This window comes from Limtongia smithiae, assembly GCF_038497785.1.
Source record: "Limtongia smithiae strain NRRL Y-17922 unplaced genomic scaffold V1518scaffold_2, whole genome shotgun sequence".
NCBI lineage: Eukaryota > Fungi > Ascomycota > Lipomycetes > Lipomycetales > Lipomycetaceae > Limtongia > Limtongia smithiae.
Window position 1 is genome coordinate 809,973 of NW_027117623.1, and position 20,208 is coordinate 830,180.

General features: G+C 51.3%; 5 protein-coding genes across 5 annotated transcripts; 3 read left to right on the top strand and 2 right to left on the bottom strand.

The window, feature by feature from the left end:
- The first annotated feature begins 43 nt into the window (after window positions 1-43).
- V1518DRAFT_166262 (glycosyl transferase) lies at window positions 44-3,805 on the top strand. The gene is made up of 3 exons (XM_066900805.1): window positions 44-369; window positions 552-674; window positions 1,212-3,805. Exons 1-3 carry the CDS (start codon window positions 319-321, stop codon window positions 3,624-3,626), a joined length of 2,589 nt encoding a protein of 862 aa, XP_066761346.1. The 5' UTR covers window positions 44-318; the 3' UTR covers window positions 3,627-3,805.
- Window positions 3,806-7,476: 3,671 nt separating this feature from the next.
- Window positions 7,477-7,671, top strand: V1518DRAFT_425711 (uncharacterized protein; the record flags this gene model as incomplete). The annotated part of the gene is made up of 1 exon (XM_066905940.1): window positions 7,477-7,671. The coding sequence occupies one exon, from the start codon at window positions 7,477-7,479 to the stop codon at window positions 7,669-7,671; it is 195 nt and encodes a 64-aa protein (XP_066761347.1).
- Window positions 7,672-10,432: 2,761 nt separating this feature from the next.
- V1518DRAFT_166875 (OPT oligopeptide transporter protein-domain-containing protein) lies at window positions 10,433-13,328 on the top strand. The gene has a single exon (XM_066900806.1). The coding sequence runs from the start codon at window positions 10,694-10,696 to the stop codon at window positions 13,256-13,258; it is 2,565 nt and encodes an 854-aa protein (XP_066761348.1). The 5' UTR covers window positions 10,433-10,693; the 3' UTR covers window positions 13,259-13,328.
- Window positions 13,329-14,678: 1,350 nt separating this feature from the next.
- On the bottom strand, window positions 14,679-17,622 carry V1518DRAFT_425714 (uncharacterized protein; the record flags this gene model as incomplete). Its single annotated transcript, XM_066905941.1, has 3 exons — window positions 14,679-15,445; window positions 15,503-15,858; window positions 15,911-17,622. 3 exons carry the CDS (start codon window positions 17,620-17,622, stop codon window positions 14,679-14,681), a joined length of 2,835 nt encoding a protein of 944 aa, XP_066761349.1.
- A 742-nt stretch (window positions 17,623-18,364) lies between these two features.
- V1518DRAFT_404023 (transcriptional activator of glycolytic enzymes-domain-containing protein) lies at window positions 18,365-19,702 on the bottom strand (the record flags this gene model as incomplete). The annotated part of the gene is made up of 1 exon (XM_066901879.1): window positions 18,365-19,702. One exon carries the CDS (start codon window positions 19,700-19,702, stop codon window positions 18,365-18,367), a length of 1,338 nt encoding a protein of 445 aa, XP_066761350.1.
- Between the last annotated feature and the right edge of the window lie 506 nt (window positions 19,703-20,208).

Below are 20,208 nucleotides of genomic sequence, written 5' to 3' on the forward strand. Positions count from 1 at the left end.
ATGAGCACTGGTACACAGACACAGCAGAATGTAGATGCCTGCAGCTTGCACGTCGACCTATGACGGGCGCCAGAAGCAGAACGAACACTGAGCGAACCACGTACGCACTCAAAGCACAACCGCCCTGTTAGCACGGCGCCGAGAAGACCGAAAGAACGGGCAAAAAGCACTAGTTCAGCCCAACGCGGTCAGATGTCGTTGGCGCGGTTAGGGCTCTTGCAGCAGCCGGCTCGTTAAATACTGACCGCGTTCAGCACACAGAACCCCTTCACCGCTCCACTCACCTACTCCGTTTCCTTCCGTCCTCCCCTCGCCGCCATGTCTACCTTTGCCGAAGTGGACCCCGCCATTCCTCGGCCCAAGCATCGCGTAAGTGCCTTGCGGTTCCTCCAGGCGCACCGCGAAGGCGCAGATCGCCGTGGGCGGCATATCGCGGTCTCGGCCTTCTTTGGGTCCGATGTCCGGTGCTACTCGCACAGTCATCTTTATCCGCCAGTGCCATTCTGCACATGAGTATGTGCAAGTGCTGACATGCGATTTCTCGTCTACAGCGAACGCCCACCGGCTTCACGCCCAAAGAGATCAAGAACATCGAGGCTTCGATTCCTGCCGCGTCCCGCGAGATCTGGCAGACGTTTGGTGTCAAGGAGTTCAAGACTAAGGAAGAGTTCGAGGTAAGTCTTTTTGCATCTACTGTTTGCGTGCGCGCGCTTTTTTTTTTGGAAAAGAAGAAACGACTGGCGGTTGCATGCTTTGTGCGGGCGTCATCGTCGTGCGCTGGGTTCAGCACGCGTCGATCCTTTGGTGTCTGCAAGGCACAGCGCGGTCCACACTACTCAGCGGCTCGGTGGCGCGCGCGATGCTACACGCCGTACTTTCTGGCCCCTCCCGCACGCTTTTGCTCGCATATTCACTGCAGCTTGCGGACATCGTCTTTTTGGTCACAGGTTGTAGCTTCCTGGGATCTGGGCGACAGGGTCAGCAGGGTCGTCCGTCGGGCAAGAGAGCTCCAACCGATTGTGTTTGCACCGCCACTCCCCACCAGCCACTGCCGCGGACAGGTGACATCATCCACGTGTGAATTGAGTTTGCGCAGTTGCGTCCGCTGCCCATCGTGACCCGTTGGCCAAGTGCTTCTGGTCTTCCTCGACCATCCGTCGTGCGCAGCGCAGTTTTGAAGTGGATGTACCCTGCTAACTGCTTCACTACAGCGTGACTTCGTTCGCAATGTCGAGACCTCCCTCGCCCGCTCTCTTTACAACTGCGATGACCTCGCCGCCTACCTTTCCGCCTCTATGGCCATCCGTGACCGTCTCATCGTGGCCTGGAACAAAACCCAGCAGAAGCAGACCACAATGGACCAGAAGCGTATCTACTACCTTTCCCTCGAGTTCTTGATGGGCCGCGCCATGGACAATGCCATGCTCAACGCAGGCATCAAGGACATTGCCTCCGAGGGTGTCAGCGAGCTCGGCTTCAAGATTGAGGACTTACTCGAGCAGGAGCCCGACGCTGCTCTTGGCAACGGTGGCCTTGGTCGTCTGGCTGCCTGCTTCATTGACTCCATTGCTTCCACCAACTACCCTGGATGGGGCTACGGTCTTCGTTACCAGTACGGTATCTTCAAGCAGCGTATCGTCGACGGATACCAGGTGGAGTCGCCAGATTACTGGTTGACCTTCTCCAACCCGTGGGAAATTCCACGCTATGAGATTCAGATCGACGTTATGTTCTACGGCTACACCCGAAAGTACACTAACGACGCCGGCAAGGAGGTCAAGGTCTGGGAGGGCGGCGAACAGGTGCTTGCTGTCGCCTATGATGTTCCTGTTCCTGGATATGGCACCAGTACCACTAACAACTTGCGACTATGGGCAAGCAAGCCTACGCGCGAGTTCGACTTTGAGAAGTTCAACGCCGGCGACTACGAGAGCTCCGTCCGAGATTCTCAGAAGGCCGAGACCATCTCTGCTGTCTTGTATCCCAACGACAACTTCTACAGCGGCAAGGAGCTCCGTCTCAAGCAGCAGTATTTCTGGGTTGCTGCCTCACTCAACGACATTGTCCGTCGTTTCAAGAAGTCGCACCGTCCCTGGAAGGAGTTTCCTGACCAGGTCGCCATTCAACTCAACGATACTCACCCCACCATTGCCGTCGTTGAACTTCAGCGCATCCTTATCGACATGGAGGGCCTTGACTGGGACACTGCCTGGGGCATTGTCACCAGCACTTTCGGCTACACCAATCACACCGTTCTGCCTGAGGCTTTGGAGAAGTGGCCGGTCCCTCTTTTCTCCAACTTGCTCCCGCGCCATATGGAGATCATTTACGAGATCAACTTGTACTTCCTGCAGAAGGTTGAGAAGATGTTTCCCAAGGATCGCGAGCTCTTGTCGCGCGTCTCTATTATCGAGGAGTCGTCCCCCCAGCAGGTCCGTATGGCCTACCTCGCTATCATTGGTTCCCACAAGGTCAACGGTGTTGCTGAGCTCCACTCCGAATTGATCAAAACTACCATCTTCAAGGATTTTGTTATGGTGTACGGTTCAGACAAGTTTACAAACGTCACTAATGGTGTTACTCCCAGACGTTGGTTGCATCAAGCTAATCCCAAGCTTTCTGCTTTGATTGCTTCCAAGGTTGGCAGCTATGACTTCTTGAAGGACCTTAACTTGCTCAAGAAGATCGAGCCTTTCGCGAACGATCCCGAGTTTCAGGAGCAGTGGATCGCGATCAAGCGTTATAATAAGGCTCGTCTTGCGGCGCATATCAAGAAGCACAATGGTATTGACGTGAGCTTGGACGCGCTTTTCGATGTTCAGGTGAAGCGTATTCACGAGTACAAGCGCCAGCAGATGAACATCTTTGCTGTTATCCACCGATACCTGTCTATCAAGGCTATGACTGCGGAGGAGAAGAAGGAGGTCACTCCTCGTGTGTGCATCTTTGGCGGAAAGAGTGCTCCTGGCTACTACATGGCCAAGAACATCATCAAGCTTATCAACTCTGTCAGTGAGGTTGTCAACAAGGACGTGGACATTGGTGATCTTCTTAAGGTTGTTTTTATCGCCGATTACAACGTGTCCAAGGCTGAGATCATCATTCCTTCGTCTGATATTTCGCAGCACATCTCCACCGCTGGTACCGAAGCTTCCGGCACTAGCAATATGAAATTCGTGCTTAACGGCGGTCTTATTCTTGGTACTGTTGACGGTGCCAACATTGAGATCACGCGCGAGGTTGGCGAGAACAACATCTTTCTGTTTGGCCACCTCGCCGAGTCCGTCGACGACCTGCGACACAAGCACCGCTTCTCGACCACACCTGACGAGGACCCGAACCTTAAGACCGTGATTAAGACTATTGAGAGTGGCGTGTTCGGGGATCCCAACATCTACGGCTCGCTGATCAACTCTGTGGGCGGCAACAACGACTACTACCTCGTGAACGACGATTTCCAGTCGTACCTCGATGCGCAGGCGCTCGTCGACCACGACTTCAAGGACAAGGCCGCATGGGCCAGCCGATGTATCTCCGCCGTCGCGAACATGGGCTTTTTCAGCTCCGACCGCGCCATCGAGGAGTACGCGGAGGGCATCTGGAACATCGAGCCTATTGTCGAGTAGAGGATATCCTTCGGTAACCCGGGGTATTTATAGATAGAAATGACGGGATGTAGAGCGGTCTACTATATTTATGATACGATGAGCTGGGGTGGCGGATTATACGGGTATGTTTTGATTGAAATCCGGTAGTTGTTGATCAGAACCATCAAAACCACATATATTTATGTCAAAAGATATCAGTTTTTGTTCTTTGTAGAAAATTTAGGAGGGTTTTAGACCTCTGTGCGAGACTAGCGAGATAAAATCAATGCTTACGGTGTGAGACAACAACACTAGACTAGGCTTTACAGATAGAGATGTGGTCCAAACAACGGAGCAGAATCAACATAGTTTGAGATATGACACCACAATACACAAAATGCATGAAGTTAGCTGCATGGCAACGTGGTCCTATTGGGCGTGTCCAATTAATTCAGCGCTTAAGCGACAATACAATTCCAGTTGGCCTCCGATCTTGACGTCGAAGAGCCTGGCAGTCGCAGCGCATTCAGCGCTCTACATGTCGCACATCATGCACGCTCTAGTAGTGCCAATCAGTCTGGTACACTGCAGAAGGATAAACATGGCTTGATGAATGCGGCGTGCTGAGATGCGGCATGATAATTGCTCTTCGCGATCTCCATTTTTCCAGTGATACGTCCAGCTCCTTATGCAGCATTATAGGAGCACAGAGCGCTATTGACTGACGATGTATCACTTATGATGTGGTTGTTCGATTTTCAAAGCCATAGACAAAAGATTGCCGAGACAAATTTTGATCCAGTTGGTATCTGCTATCCTTATTAGACATTAGTCTTAGAAAATCAAAGGCACTCCCTAACCTTTCACGTCTACGCTCATGACACCCAACATCGTATGTAATACCACCCGAACGTTGCAGGATTTAGTCGCACTTGGAGAAGGATTTGAACGCGACCTGTCTAGCAAGAGTTTTATTGACTCGAACGAGCAGCCAGCACCAGCGGTGGCAGACACTCCAACAGCAGTCATTTTATAATGCCGGTCTCAAGCGCAAGAATCTGAGAGCAGCAGTGGCAGTAAAGCAGGAGCAGAGCTTGCAGAGTGCAAGGTACAGTTCCTCTGTATGCAACGTGGTCAGAAATATATCTTATGGACCAAGTTATGAACCAAACACGGCTGCCCCAACATCGAGATACCCACTACCAAGAGATCTCAACATTTCACAAGCTGCTGGAGTGCCATGACGTCGACATACGCGATGATATCGACATGTAGCACGAAGAAACGGCGGAAAACAGCACTGATATTTCGAAAGAATCAGCAAGTGCGAAGAAAGCCGTGACCGGATAGATACATTGCAAAGCGCGTGTCCGAGTTCGGGTGAATGGGCCAAGAATGGGTTGCAGGATCAAAAGTACCTGAAGCTCAATACTCTCCTGGAGATTGGAAATGTTAATAATACCGGAAGCTGAAACAGACTTGCAAGAATGTGCCAGTCAAATTCATGCAGCTGAGAAAACAACTATACGCTCGTGTTGTGAATCGAAGCCATATCCTGGTGTGTTCGCTACATGAAAGTCACCGACTAGTGCAAGCTTCGACGACGAGAAAGTGTACGCTATAAGACTTGGCTGACGAGTATAACAGCAAAATCAAACTGCCAACACTTTTAAGTTGATCTGACATCATACAGTGCAATTCTAAATTGACCCAATTCAATAATTTCTTGTTCCTCTTAAACCAATAAACTGACTCACGCGTGACATGATTGCCGTTAAGATAGAGAGCGAGTGCTTCAATGACGCGACCGAGGTCCTTGATGCTGGAATGACAAGGCTGGCGAAGTGGACGGGATACAATTAGGCTACAATTAGCTGAATCTCGCGAAAGTCGCAGCCCATGCCATACAATCGTCCTCTGCTCGCATCTATGTCAGAGTTGAGAGCCCTTGCCGGTGACTGTTTGCGTTACAACACCATTAGATGCAAGGGCTTAGATAAAGAAGAATATGGAAATGTTGAATTGTGGCGACGACTTGAATAGCGAGTAGAAACACATCAATAATTAGTCAACCTCTGCGGTGAAGAACCGATCCGACAAATAGTGCATGCATCAAATAGCAACTTTGCAAGTTTTAGCCTTCTCAAGAATTGTCGATGACAGGGACTTCGAAGATTCAGTAGATAAAGATGAGTTAGAGCTTGCTGCTGGCGTAGATCGGGGCGAGTATGCTGATGATAAGGACGGATGAATCTTAATGAGACACTGAAGAACTTGGGCTAGAATTTGGCAGCGATGACGAGGACAGCAAGCTGTTTAACTTGTGATACAGCCAGACAACGAACTAGCTAGTATTTATCACTGATATGATTCAGTAATATTTATATGCGGTTTAGCATGGACAACAATGCCAGCTAAATATCATTATCAAACTAGCCTGACACGCACAGATCTCATATGTGGATGGTGTATGATAGATAGGAACTGACCTGAGCAGCAGCCCGCTCCCCCTACCAAACTGTGGGCAGATAGCAGCTCGAGATTGTAGCCACACTGGCAACCATAACACCTTTTGCGTTGGCGAGAGACTGTTTTCAGATTTCAGACTCGCCGGCAGTGCAAGTGTGCGCTCTTCCACTCTTGTAGCCCTCGCGCGAGTTGCTGATGACCAAGTTGAGATACGCGCCTAAACGCTGTGTACAACACACTCACCGTAAGAAATTACTATAATACAGATATACCGACGAGATATGAAACATATAGAACATTATAAGACACTGGTACTGAACAGTGTGCATGTAGACTAGCTAACCGACACCCTGAAAACTGCCGTAATCTAGTTCACGTAATTATTCAACGACTTTTTCCTGCCGTCTTCAATATCGCAGTATAATGTAGCAACTCAATACATGCGCTTCCATCATGTGAGAACTTTAGCTTATTGACAAACGTCTAGTCTCGTCGCTAGTTTTGATAGCCTTCGCGCTGTAGGTCATCGTTTGACGGCCTTCACCTTCATCACCAACTTAACATGTCTTCTCCAGCTTCTTTATAAGACGTATCTTGTTGTCATCAGCTTTTGTTTCTCGGTTGCCCACCTTGGCCATCCATCGAGTATGAGTCTCTTAGTCTCCGGTCTTGCTCTCCAGTCTAGCTCTCGGCTCTCTCTTTTTGTCCTGTCCCACTCTGCCTCCACTCTCGCATCTGGATCACTGCTGTCTCTCCTTGGCTCTCTTGTCTTGAGCTCACATCGCTCGCTCGCTTTCATTATCTTTTAGCCACCTCTCTTGGGCCTCCCCTCTCCCTTCACGCTCTCCATGCTCGCCCGCCTAGCTCCCTGATCTACCTTTCCTCACTGTTTCCTCATTTCTCACTCGCCTCTTGCTCTCTCTCTTGGTCTTTGTCTTTGCTCTGCAGCTTCTCTTGCTTCAGCCAATTTCTTTGTTATTTTCAGTGTTCTACATATATGCGTTATACGCGGTGAGCTCTACACTGTGGGCTTTGTCCCCAGGTCAAATTGTGATTTAGGAGGAGTTAGAAACGGCTGGCTGCTCGTAGGGTTGATGGAGGAGAAGCTTAATTAAGCTGTGGAGACGTTGCTCAAGATGTGGACTGAGGTGATGAGTGACATCGTGGCGAACTCTTCCAGGTCGATGTCTGCGCGGAACGACGCAGAGGCATGCATGAAGCTACAGGAATACCGTGTGATTTTCATGATGACGCTGATGAACTCGATTTGAATTAGACTATTACACTGTGGCGCCAACACGTGGGACATAAACTCGTCTACATCTCGATCATCAAGGTTCTATAATATGTCGAGTCCTGCGAGGTGCTTCATGGAAAGGGGTCTCGCCCGATCCAACGATTCCCACGAGACCTGGAAGACATGGTGAATTATATTGCAAGCGGCACTCTTGAAGGAGACAAGCCCAACATACGGGAACTGAGCGAGCTCGGCCAGGAGCTATGTGCCTCCAATGGCGAGACCGACGCGCAGGTCGACAAGAGCAGTTTGGCGGACATGAACAGAGTTGCGGATCCGCTTGGCGCTGCGCCAAATTTCCGAAACAGCAACATATAGACTTAATTGGCGCGTTTCTGTCGCCCTATGAGACTAAAGAGGAGTTCTTTCAGGAGATTTTCAGCATGCTGGCGACCGGACTTCTAGATCTGATCGACTATGCCATCGATCAGGAGTGATGTAGCTCGAGCTGCTGAATCTGATATTCGGCTAGCAGGAGCCGCAGAATTAAGGCGTCATTGTGAGAGAAATATCCGACAGCAATCGCGCGGATATGGACTTGCATCAGCGGGTCGGCGGTACTGCGGAGGTCGTGGGAAGTGCGCCGCACAAGCGGATATTATCGGCCCCAACCGCGCGACGACGAGTTGACCTTGCCGGCGATCTTGAGAGGTATTCCAGTTGCCGTGTTTTTATAGGGAGGAGCCCTAGCTTGCGTATGAAACTAGTGATGTACTCGGCGCGATATGCAGAGCTGAAGTTCGGACCAGCATTGACGCGGATGAAGCAGCTGGGAGCCGTGGCCGTGACGCTTGCGAGGACCGGATGTTCAACATGACGATGACTCTGGAACGCGCGTCAAAGATTTGCTCGTTTCAAGCAGAGCGTGCGTTTGGATTCGACATGTTCGTCGGGAGATGAAAGTCTAACAGGATGACAGCGCTACATACCGCGGAGGAGCTAACAACGGCGTTGAAGCTGGACATATTAGGCGTGCGCGATGTGGCCGGGTTTTGGGTGAAGGAGGGCATGTTCAATGCTATTTGGTGAGGTATCGAGCGAATTGCTCGAGCTCCGAAGACTAGCTGCGGGATTTCTTGGGGGTAATGATTACGGAGAAGTTGAAGATAGGCGTGTACCGGTTGCGCGGATGAGTGGGTCTGTTTGGTGCTTTGTGGCTGATATAGATAGCGCGTGCATTGTATCGCGGAACAAGACAGTGATATACACTCGGACTGCGTGTGCTGTTCTTCACATGTTCACGAGGTTCTGTCCCGGGCTTCCAGATCGACCCATGAGGGATATGTGAATGGAGTGGGGGCTGGACAGGAAAAGTAGTGAGAGCATCGAATTCAGCACAGACCCAGATAGACACAGTCCTGAAGACTATGCATCATCCTAAGTGTGCAGTACATACTTTCGTTATTCCCTCTGGTGGCCGTCGGTTTCACTACCTGTCGGCACGACCTGATTTTGGAACCTCAGCTCCAGCTTCCCTCCGCTCCTTCGATCTTCTTCTGTTTCATATGGTCCTGCTCGTTCCATAATTAGACTCCAGCTCTCTCTATCTTGCACTCTTCTGGTCTATCAGCGATTTCGCCGACCACGTCCACTTCCCCTTCCCTGTTGTATCGGCGGCTGCCACCTCCTCACACGCTCCTTCCTCTTCCCTAGAATAACCGTCACTCCCTTCCTTTTGCATTTACTTATTAGTTTCTGTTTCCTGATTCTCTCTCGGTGGTTCATGGGCTCGGCTCCTTGCCAGCTTCAGTTGCTACGCGGACTCTCCGCCTTCTGAATTCAATTAATCGGTTAAGGGTTGAAACCTCTGTGCGCGTCAGATTAAGCCCAGGCCCGCGCAGCGCCACATTATAGGGCTCGACACCGTGCCCGTGGCTGTTTGCGAGGGAAGCGCGTTCACTGAGCCGCCCTTAGCTTCCCCGCGGCCATGAACCGCGCCCCTGCCAAGCTTTACGACTGTGCTCAACCATAGCACGGCACTCTGGCTCGACAGTAACAATACTATTAATGATGCTAGTGCCCTGGCAACGGGCAAGAGGTGTGCTTGAGTTCACCATCCGGCGGCGTGGACCGCGGATGATTGCATTATCGGCGAGGGCGACGAGATGTACGTGCGAGCAGGGCTTCGGGGCACACGCGGACGTAGCGCTGCAGGAGCACTGCCCGGCGGATATCAGTGACACGGTGAATGAAACTGGCTGTGACAGTCTGCCGCCAGCGCCATTTCCATTGGTTCCTTCAGGACGCGATTGTCGGGCTCTGTTCAATTATGTGTTGCAAGAAGCCTAGTTTCGAACGGTATTGCCGAAACTCTGTTAGGGCCTATATAGCGCGCACGATTAACTAATGTCTGGCGTCTCAGTGGCCGTGCGCACTGTACACAGCCTTCAGGTCCGGGCTTGGACGCTCAGGGGCATCCAGGCTCCCTGAGAGCTAGGACGCGCATTTCTTCCTCGTCTACCTCCACACTGTACTCGCCGTCTTATCTAATCCCCGGGTAGCCGTACTGGGGCTACGGTAAAGTGCAGCACGGCCCGGCTGGCCCGTACTGCAAGCTCGGACGTAAGAACCGAGCTAGGACGTACATTTCGGCGGCCCTCACTCAGCCTTATCTAACCCCAGTCTGCGGAAGAGGTACCCACTATCGCAAGTCATACCGCCATTGCTACAATCCTCTGTTGAGATTACATCTCTGTGGCACAGGAAGCTTATGACTTGGAGTATGACTCGCTTTGCTCCGTGGTTTTTGAGAAGGGCAAATGCCGGAGAGTCGCAGGCCAATACCGCCAAGGCTAGAACCCAAGAGACATATAACATGCAAGGCGCCAATTAGTTTGGAGTGAGAAAACAGGAAACCGGTGTGACTTCAAATCAAGATTACAGGCTATGAAAGTTACTCTGACGCTGCGATAATTAAGCACAAGTTAAACGTTAAGTTCATGCTGTGATACTTGACACCGTGCTGAGCGTCCGTCTACTCGACGACGATTTTGACGTTATCGCACACCACTAGACACGTTAGCAGTGACCGGTATCCAAAGGCGTGGCAATCAAGAGTGGAGCGGAGAATCCGATATCATGCCGTCCCCGAGTTAACTAGACCTGTCCACTGTATCCCATGGAGCAACAGGTTGCACGCATGATGGCGCCACTAACTTGACCAGTACTTGTTCGCCTCGAGTACTAAGTAGCTAAGCATATTGAACCTTCCACCCAAATACCCTTTCCGCCAAGTCCGTATGGTAAATATTTATACCTCCCTCGCCAAGTCGCAAATGCCGCTCTTCTCTCGGCTCGGCTCAGCTCAGTTCAACAGACAGCAGCTGTTCGCAACGAGGTCATGTATTCTGAGGATTACAGCGAGAAGCAGGCGGACGTCTCCATTACCGACCTTGACGAGAAGTACCCCGCTACAGTCGTCGTGTCGGCAGACGATGCCACCATCTTGGAACGCTACACCGAGAAGGCGCACAATGGCCACCTTAACGTGGCTGCCCGTGATCTGGAGATGGTGATGGACAAGATCATGTCCATCTCCGCAGAGCAAGCGAAGGAAATTTTGATTCACGCTATAGAGCATCACCGCGATGATATCAACTTCCCAGTCGACACTATGGACCGCATCATTCTTCTGGTCGATGGCCCGCTTTCGTATGGCCAGGACATCGAGACATATGACTTTGACCTCAAGGCTGATGCTTGCCTGATTCACTACTTCTCGCCTTATCCGGAGGTTCGCTGTGTCACCGACCCTTATGACGATCCCGCAATAACCTGCGAGAGTTTTCGCGTGTACATGCTTGCTATTGCTTGGACAATGCTAAGCACCGGTGTTTCTCAGTTCTTTATTTTCCGTCAGCCATCTATCTCCATCACTTCCTCCGTCATTCAGTTGTTTCTGTTTCCTTTGGGTAAGCTAATGTCCTATATTCTTCCTGATTGGGGCTTTACCTTCAGAGGTACGCGCTACACCCTGAACCCCGGCGAGTGGACCTACAAAGAGCAGATGCTTGCTACTGTCATGGTCAATGTCGCCAATGCGTCGACCTATGTTGCTGAGTCTATTCTCATGACTCAGCATCTTGATCGGTACTATGGTTACACCATACCAATCGGTTATCAATTTCTCCTCAATTTCTCCTCCCAGTACTTTGGATTTGCCTTTGCTGGTGTTCTTCGCCGATGGGTGATCTACCCAGTCAGATCCATTTGGCCTACCACTCTCCCTACACTGGCTCTCAATCGTGCGCTTCTCAAGCCTGAGAAGGCGGAGAAGATCAATGGTTGGAGTATCTCACGGTATCGTTTCTTTTGTCTCGTTTTTATTCTGAGTTTTCTATACTTCTGGATTCCTGACTACTTGTTCAAAGCTTTGTCTACATTTAACTGGATGACCTGGATCAAGCCAACGAGCCACACACTTGCTGTCATCGGTGGCTCGACTCTCGGTATCGGTTTCAATCCAATTCCCTCCTTTGATTGGAATATTCTTAATTATCAGAACGCACTGTCTATTCCCTTTTACTCCCAGGCGAATCAGGTTATTGGAACCTTTCTTGGTGGTATTGGCATCATTGGCATGTATTTCACCAACTTCCACTACTCGTCTTACGTGCCTGTCAACACGAATGAATTGCTTGATCGCTACAGCGAGCAATTCAACGTTACCAAAGTCTTAACGAACGGCCTCATGGATGAGGCAAAGTATAAAGAGTACTCGCCACCCTATTATTCGGCTGGTTTCATGATGACATATGGTTCTTATTTTGCCATGTACACGCTTGGTTTGATCTACATTTTTGCGAAGGAGTGGAAGCCTATTTCGCAAGGTGTTCGAGACTTCTGGAGAGCACTTGTCACTCGTCGATCGGCAAACTATGACGCTTTCAAGGATCACAACTCTGTGCTGATGTCTAAGTACAAAGAAGTCCCTGATTACTATTATCTTGGAATCTTATTGATATCGTTTACGCTTGGAGTCATTTGTGTTGAAGTGTACAGGGAACAGACACAGACACCTGTCTACGCAATCGTTGTTGTTATTTTGGCCACCTTTGTGTTCCTCCCGCCTATTGTCATCTTGCGGTCAATCACCGGTTGGTCTCTACAGATCTCTGTTATGTCTGAAATGATTGCCGGTTTCATGCTACCAGGCAACGGAATGGCCAACCTTGTCCTCAAATGCTACGGAACAGAGGCCGAGTCGCAGAGTGAAGGTTTCGTGCAAGATCTCAAGATTGCGCATTATGCGAGACTGCCGCCGCGGGCGGTCTTCCGTGGTCAGCTGGTCGCAACATTTATCCAGTGCATCACGTCAATTGGAGTTCTCAACTGGCAGATGGCAAACATCAACGGACTGTGTGAAACTGACCAGGCTGACAAATTTACGTGCCCTGGCCTGAAGACATGCTTCTCCGCTTCTGTCGTTTGGGGGGTGATTGGTCCTCTCCGCACCTTCCGTGGTCTTTACTCGCTATTTGCATGGTGCTTCTTGATTGGAGGCGGTTTGGCAGTTGTCTGCTATTTTCTCTCTCTGAAGTTTCCCAAGGTGTTCCGGTATTTTAATCCCGTTCTGGTTGTCGGAGGCATGGGCTTATGGGCCCCGTATAATATGAGCTACTACACCGGTGGCTTGTATTTATCCTTCTTTTTCATGCACTACATTCGCCGTCGTTACGTGGCATGGTGGGAGAAGTATAACTATGTGCTGTCAGCCGCTTTGACCGCTGGTGTCGCCTTCAGCGCCATCATTATTTACTTCTCTGTTCAGTACCATGCCAAGACAATTTCATGGTGGGGCAACGATGTCATCAGTGCAGGTGTTGACGGTGGTGTTGGTCAGCAGACTCGCTTTGCTCTTCCAGAGAAAGGGTGGTTCGGCCTTGAGCCTGGCGAGTGGAAGTGATTTGTGTTCCTGTACTGTGCGTGCACTTTCAATCGAGATGAACTATGAGTTTATAAGTTTCAACTTCGTAGTTACCTATTTACACCTCGAATTCAGCAGCTTCAGCAAGTCATGATACAGCCTCGCCAAGCGCTTGGAGTTCATATAATTTCTTCGTTCGGCGCGACCGTGTTCTTTTTACGGTCATCAAATACTTCCCGCCGCCCTTCCCTTTCGCCGTGGTTCGATGCTACGTTATTTCCGGGATTGACATCACTGTGCGACAAATGGTAAGTATGGTTAAGACGTGCAACTGGTTTCTGTTGCAGCGAAGACGGAACCTTGTGAGGCGTACCTCTGTCGAAGTGGGACATGGTACGCTGAAAGAGTAATTCTACTATGTTCTGCTTCCAGTGGCGCGCGATTGGACACTCAATTTCACAGCTACACGCTTTACATTTTCAGAGTGCATTGTTTAATATTGCATAAATAATAAGCCGAAATTTACTCTTACCTTCTATAATTCCGTCTTGCCTAATTAGCCTTAGCTACTTATGTCGCTTAAGTGCACGAAGCAAAGTATATCAGTCCTTAATGTTCATTGAACTCTCGCTACCTAGACTAATTCAGCCTTCAGTCTAGTTCACTAATTTGGTTAAATGTCGTTGCTACCTAGTTTCTGATCACCCTACTAAAAAAAGTCAATTACTAAGTCTAGTTCACGAATGTGGTTGTCAGGATCTCGCTATCTATACGCCTTCACGGCGACAGTTACCGATTGCAGTCAATAACTGGGTCCTCAATTCAGCTGACAGAACTAGTTACCTCCGTCACATTAATGCTCCAGTCACTAACAAATGTAACTAATTAGGCCTCTAGGTAATTAACTGAACTAGGTTTACCCTGCCTTGCACTAAGTGCAGATACAAGTGACTATGTTAGTTTTGTCATGTAATGAACAAAATCAGCTAGCTACCTAAGCCACTAAATTGCGATAGAGACGACCTCGGTTACCAAGTTTAACTGAATTTTTACAGCTACTGAATGTTCTTACTGTGTCTGCATTAACTTGAGCTAGCTCTCTGCCAAAAATCACCAGTGGCAGTACAATTAGTAAGAAAATGTCACATGATTACTTACGCGAGCTACTGATCATCTAGTAAATAGTTTTTCTATAAAACTTCTACTGAGAATATCCAGCTCGCGCAGTTCATTTCTCGGCAGCCCCCAGATGATTCTGTCATACATTCCAGACTGCATATTAGGATATTATGCTGATACAGTCCTCCGACTCGCTATGGTATCCAATCAAGGACTTTCAACGAGAAAATGCCTTCAGGTAACATTATCCCATTTGCTGTGCCGATTTTCCTGCCTCGATTTTCCTGCCTCTGGGGATCAGAAGATTTCGCTAACTTAGTGTCTTTTAATTAAACGCCCGTTACGTCTGGGTGATAACCGACGTTGCGCTGAGTATACGCTCAGTGATGATATCAAGCCAACGCTTAGTGTTTGTAATATTCCGCGCATCCAGTGCTTCGTCGAGGCCTGGGAAGGTAGCCCCGGCGTAGCCAGTCCATATACCCGGCGCGAACACGACGTGCTTGTACCACTCACGTCCGTCGAGACCAGGTTCGTAAATGAAATGGCGCTCGAAGCGGCGGAATTGTTGGTTGAGTGCCTGGATGCGCACGTACAAGCGTAGCTTCTTAAAACTCTTGAACCACGGATAATCGGCGAGGTATTCGCGAGACGCAATTTGAACTTTGGCTTCGAATGTGGTGGCGGCTATGGACATGTCCTCGAGTGCCGCAGTAAGGTTCTGCAGCGACTTACCGATGTACCACCACCCGAGCTCGAACCCAGGAAGGTCTACACCGGTCTCGAGGTCGGTCGCCCTCACGAATTTGCAGTTCTTGACCTGATCGCTATCCGCATCAGCTGCTGCAGCGCTGCAGTCATAGTACCCGCTCATCCAGTCGACGCTGAGCTGTGTGCTCGCGGTCGCAATGTCCTCGATCTTGGCCTTGATCCGGTCAAAGTACGACACAAGAGCCTTGGAGTAATCGCCGATATTGAACTGGATTACCTCGACCTCGGCGAGCTCGAGCGCGAGCAAGCTCCACAGCTTGACCATGGTGGTGTGGTATGCCCACGTAGGGTCGCCATATTTGTCCATCCACGCAAATGAGTCGTAATTGGAGTGATCTACCACATCGTGTTGTAAGTAGAAGCACAGTTGAAAGCTAACATGTAAAGACTTACACTGATATACGGCCTTATCGTCACCGCCAAACCCGATATCAAGCGATGGAATTCCCAAATGGTCTAAAAACACGGTGTAGTCACTCCCCGATCCCAATGGCTCGACACGTGCGTCACTGTCGGCAAGCCAGTGATCATACACGTACCCACCGTCGGGATGCGCAACACGCTTAGTGCAGGCAGTGAGGATCTGGTTCAGCAGTGGCGACGCGCCTGCGGAGAAGTGTGTGCCGGAGACAGCCACGTCGACATTAAGGTATACAAGAGCGTTCGCGTTCAAGTATTGAGCCATTTCTTCGCCCCATTCTGTGGAGCCGATCAGGCCATATTCCTCGCCGTCCCAAGACGCGAGAATGCTACTCAGTGTAAGTAAGCTAGTCACAATAAAAGGTCGCAACAATCACTCACATAGTACGCAATGGCTTCCAACCTTGTTTCTTAAGCTCGCCAAACGCACGTGCGAGTTCAATCATAACGGCCGAACCACTGTTAGGATCACCTGCGCCGCCAACAATCCACGCATCGCGATGATTTCCCAAAATCACAACCTCGTCCTTAATCACGCCGTCAATTCGTCCAATAACGTTCCACAGCGGTGTCGTCTTATATTCCTGCAGGTTGTAGAGATTCAAGTCCATCGTTGAGGGTCCGACAGAGTAATCGAACTCGCGTAACCCTCCGCGCCAGCTCTCGTCAAGGTCATTGGGATTCAGACCCATGCCATTAAGTTCCTGAAGGATGGGAAGAATGTCACGGTAGCTGATAGGGATAGAAGGGATCGAGGGAATCGTATTCGACGGGTCCACGCGCTCTGCATTCTCGGTCGACGCCCAGCCGGGAGTAGTAGGGTCACCGGGCGCAATTGACAAGAACTGAACACTACCGCGCTGCACACTTGAAGGGTTGCGAGCAGGTCCATCTGGGTATGCCTTGTACTTGTTATAAATCGTAATCTCGCCGTCGTCGCCGGGATCAGAATAGAGAAGCACACCAACTGCGCCGCGCTCCTGAGCTCCCTTGACGATAAGTCCACGGAATAGGCCGCCGTACCGTGCAATCACAATCTTTCCCTTGATATCAATACCTCGCTTCGCGATAGTATCGAAATCTACCTGGCGGCCGTAGTTGATGTACACGTACTGTGCCGTGACGTTGCCGTTAGCGGAGTAGCCGTGGAAAGTCGGGACGGAGTTCGGATCCATTGTCGTGGGATCCTGGGGCAGTGCATCCTCCCTCAGCGGCGCCTCATATTTGAGTGTGCCGTTGACACCAAGTAACCGCAGGGCGTGGTCTTTCGGGTAGTTGATGTAGGTGTGGTATGTAGCAATGGACGTCTTGAAGCCGTACTCTTCGAACTTATTGCGGGTCCACTCGACTTGCGAGTAGTTGGTACCCGCAAGATGTACGCCAGAGGTGTAGTAACGCGACCATTCGCGCACCTGCGCCTCGTCGGGAACCCGGAACAACGAGCGCTCGAGGTCGAAGAGGGACATCGGGTAATGCCTCAACCGAGCAAGATCACGGCGCAGCGTCGTACGTGGCAGGAAAACAAGCTTCCAACCAAGAATGAAGAAAACGCCGATTCCCACATATACTAGCAAGCGCGTGATAAAGGTACCCCAGCGTTTGCTAAAGATCAGTCGCATTGACGACGCGGACGATGCAGATGGTAGCAGCAAGTCCGCGTCGGTTGCGGAATCCAGCGAGTCGAGATCGTCGTCAACATCAACATCCTCCTCGTCAAGATTGCGACGGCCGTTGCTGGTACTACTGTTGTGGTTGCTGCTGCTGCTGCTCGCCCACGTTGCGCCGAAGAGCCCGTTCGGGAAGAACCTGCGCAACGTTGCAGTGTGCCCCCCACTCGACTGCTGTCTTGCCGGGCGCAAGAATGGCTGCTGCGCTTCGTCGTCGGAATCATCATAATCCAGCTGATCAACCCGCGGCCCTGCTGCGGACGCAGACGCAGATGCAGACGCACGTGGCGCGCGGGAGCTACCGTCAAGAGTGTCATCCATATCCGCGATGATGGGGCTTCCGGGCCCGTCGGTGAGCTCGAGGCTGTCGGTCGTCTCTTCGGGGTCCTGTGCAGACGCCAGCGGATGCAATAAGTTCGCCTCCATTGCGGATTCTAGGTTGCAATGGGCGAAGAAATCGGGGAGGGTAAGGCACCTGTGGTGCGCTCTCTGGTGGTCTTGCGATAGCCGATTAGCTCTTGGAGGAACAGCCACAAGTCCCTTGGAGCTGACAGTCCCACCGCACCGCCAACGGCATGCTCTTCGCGAACTAAATTCTTACATAGACGCATTTGCAATAAGCAAACTTTTGATTGACATTTCATATGCTGTTATCGGACATAATACTTTACACAGATCTCAAACATAACAAAACCCTCTATGAATAAAAGAAATAGAACGGAATAAGAGTCCTCACAGGACTTACCATCCTATGTTGCAGTGGGGATCCGGCAGATGAAAACAATGCCGTCATAGTGCTAACCGTCATGAAGAGAGATTAGACGGGTCAAAACCGAAAAGTAATTATCGGCATGTGTGCGAAATAAAGTGCGCGCCATCGTCAACACCCGAGGATTTCTTACTTTTGGTCACCACCGAGTAGTGAAGTAAAATACACCGAGAGTAAATCGAGATAAAATAAAAAGAGAAACATGAACAAATTTTCGTTACTTTGCTGTGTCGTGTCAAAAACCAATCAAGGGGCCATGAATTTCCATATTCTGTTGCGCCTCACCCAAACCGATATTTCCTAAAAACAAAGACACAAACTCTAGAACCCGCAGCTGATAGTTGGTTAATTACTTTGCGATAGCTGTCTTGACAAAGTAAAAGCAGAGGCTGAGCGTTGTTACTCTGCGCGCTTGTTCTCCTCTTCCTTGAGGACGCGGCACAGGCGACTGAGACTGATATTTTCGTTCCTTCGCCGTTTTTCGAGTTCTTCGACGGCCTCGGTAGGCGAGATCTGACGGGTGTGCATCATCCACTCAATGGCGCGAACTAGCACGAGACGTTGCGAGTAGAATTTGCGCTCAGCGACCTCGCTGCGCCAGGATGCCCGGAATGCGGCGTTAAGCTGCTGGATCGATGGGGAACCATTGATGCCGACTGTCCATTCCTCCCAAAACTTGTCGACGGTCTGCGTGGCGCGATCCATTTTGTACTGTGAGCCGACCTGCATGTCCGAACGCCGCCGACCAGTAGAACCGCCGCGCATGCCGCCAGCAGAGACGGCACCGCCGGGGCCGACGACCGACACTGGAACAGCGCTCTGTACGCGCACAGGTGTGACAGGGCCAGCTGAGCCGACCGAGCTCGCGCGGCCGCCGACGCCGAGAAGCATTGCATTGCTGAGCTGTTGACTGCTGGACGACGGCAACGATAGCTCTGGCGGCATGGGCACGCCGGGTCCGTTGGGAAGTGTACCGCCCTGTGCAGCTGCGGCTGCAGCGGCGGCAGCTGCATTGGCTACGCCCTCCATTGCGTCACTGACTTCAGACATCATGCCTGATGGACTAGGGCCCGCGGATCCATCACTAGGGTGGTGCACACCAGATGCGGCGAGAGCGATCAAACGAGGATCCTGCATGACTTCAGAAGACGTGAGCATTCCATGTGGGCCGGAGCCGGTTCCCTCGACGCCATCAACGTCGAGATGCACGTTGGATCCGAGTGCACTGGCGTAGTCTTGTCTGCGACGGGTCCGCTCCATGATGGGGTAGAAGCCGGTGCCGCGGGAGGCGACCACGGAAGAAGTGTTTGAGTTAGAAGAGGGGTCTGTCATGAACCGGGAGTCAAGGAAGTGCTGAATCTGGTCGACCTTTGAGTGCAACTGGTCGAGCGATTTGAGGATGCGATCGATTTGAGGGTCGTAGGAGAGCTGCTGCTGCTGCTGCTGGATCTGCTGCTGAACCTGCTGCTGTTGCTGCTGCTGCACATGCTGCTGCTGCTGCTGTTGCTGCTGATGTTGAGCCTGCTGTTGCTGTGCCTGTTGCTGTGCCTGTTGCTGTGCTTGCTGCTGTGCTTGCTGCTGTGCCTGCTGTTGTGCCTGCACATGCTGCTGTTGCTGCTGCGGATACGCCTGCGATAGCAGCGTAGCGCGTGGGCCGCCGGAGGCGGAGGGCACCACGGACGGGGCTGCGACAACACTGGCGAGAGACTCGTCGTAGGGACGGTAGGTGTCCGCCATGGGGAGGTCGACGAGAAGGGACACCGACAATGCTACAGCGGGGGAACTGGAGATCGGCGGCGTGCGGCGGAGGCGGAAGTGAGCGCGCGATCCGGGAGACAATGAACGGCTGCTGGCGGCGACAACGGGGGCGGAGCGCGCGCAATTGGGGCGGCGAGACGGGCCTGTGAAACCCGTCTGGGGGTTTGCGTACAGGCGGTGGGGGACGGTGATGATCGTCGTCGTCGTCGGCGGCGCGGTGAAGATAACAGACTTCGGTGCAAACACAACACAAACCTTTAGAACAAGCACGAGGGCTAGGGTTTGTAACCCCTGCCCTGTGTCACACTTCACTCACGCAGGTCACGGGTCACACAGAACGCAGTCACGAATTAGGTCTTTGCCCTAACTTGTCTCCCAGTCGTCTGCGCCGCGCCGTTTGCATCGACGCATCGTCGTTGTCGTTACGCACCACCTCTGCACTTCACCGTACCCCGCCGTATCACCAACCGCACATAGCATTCACC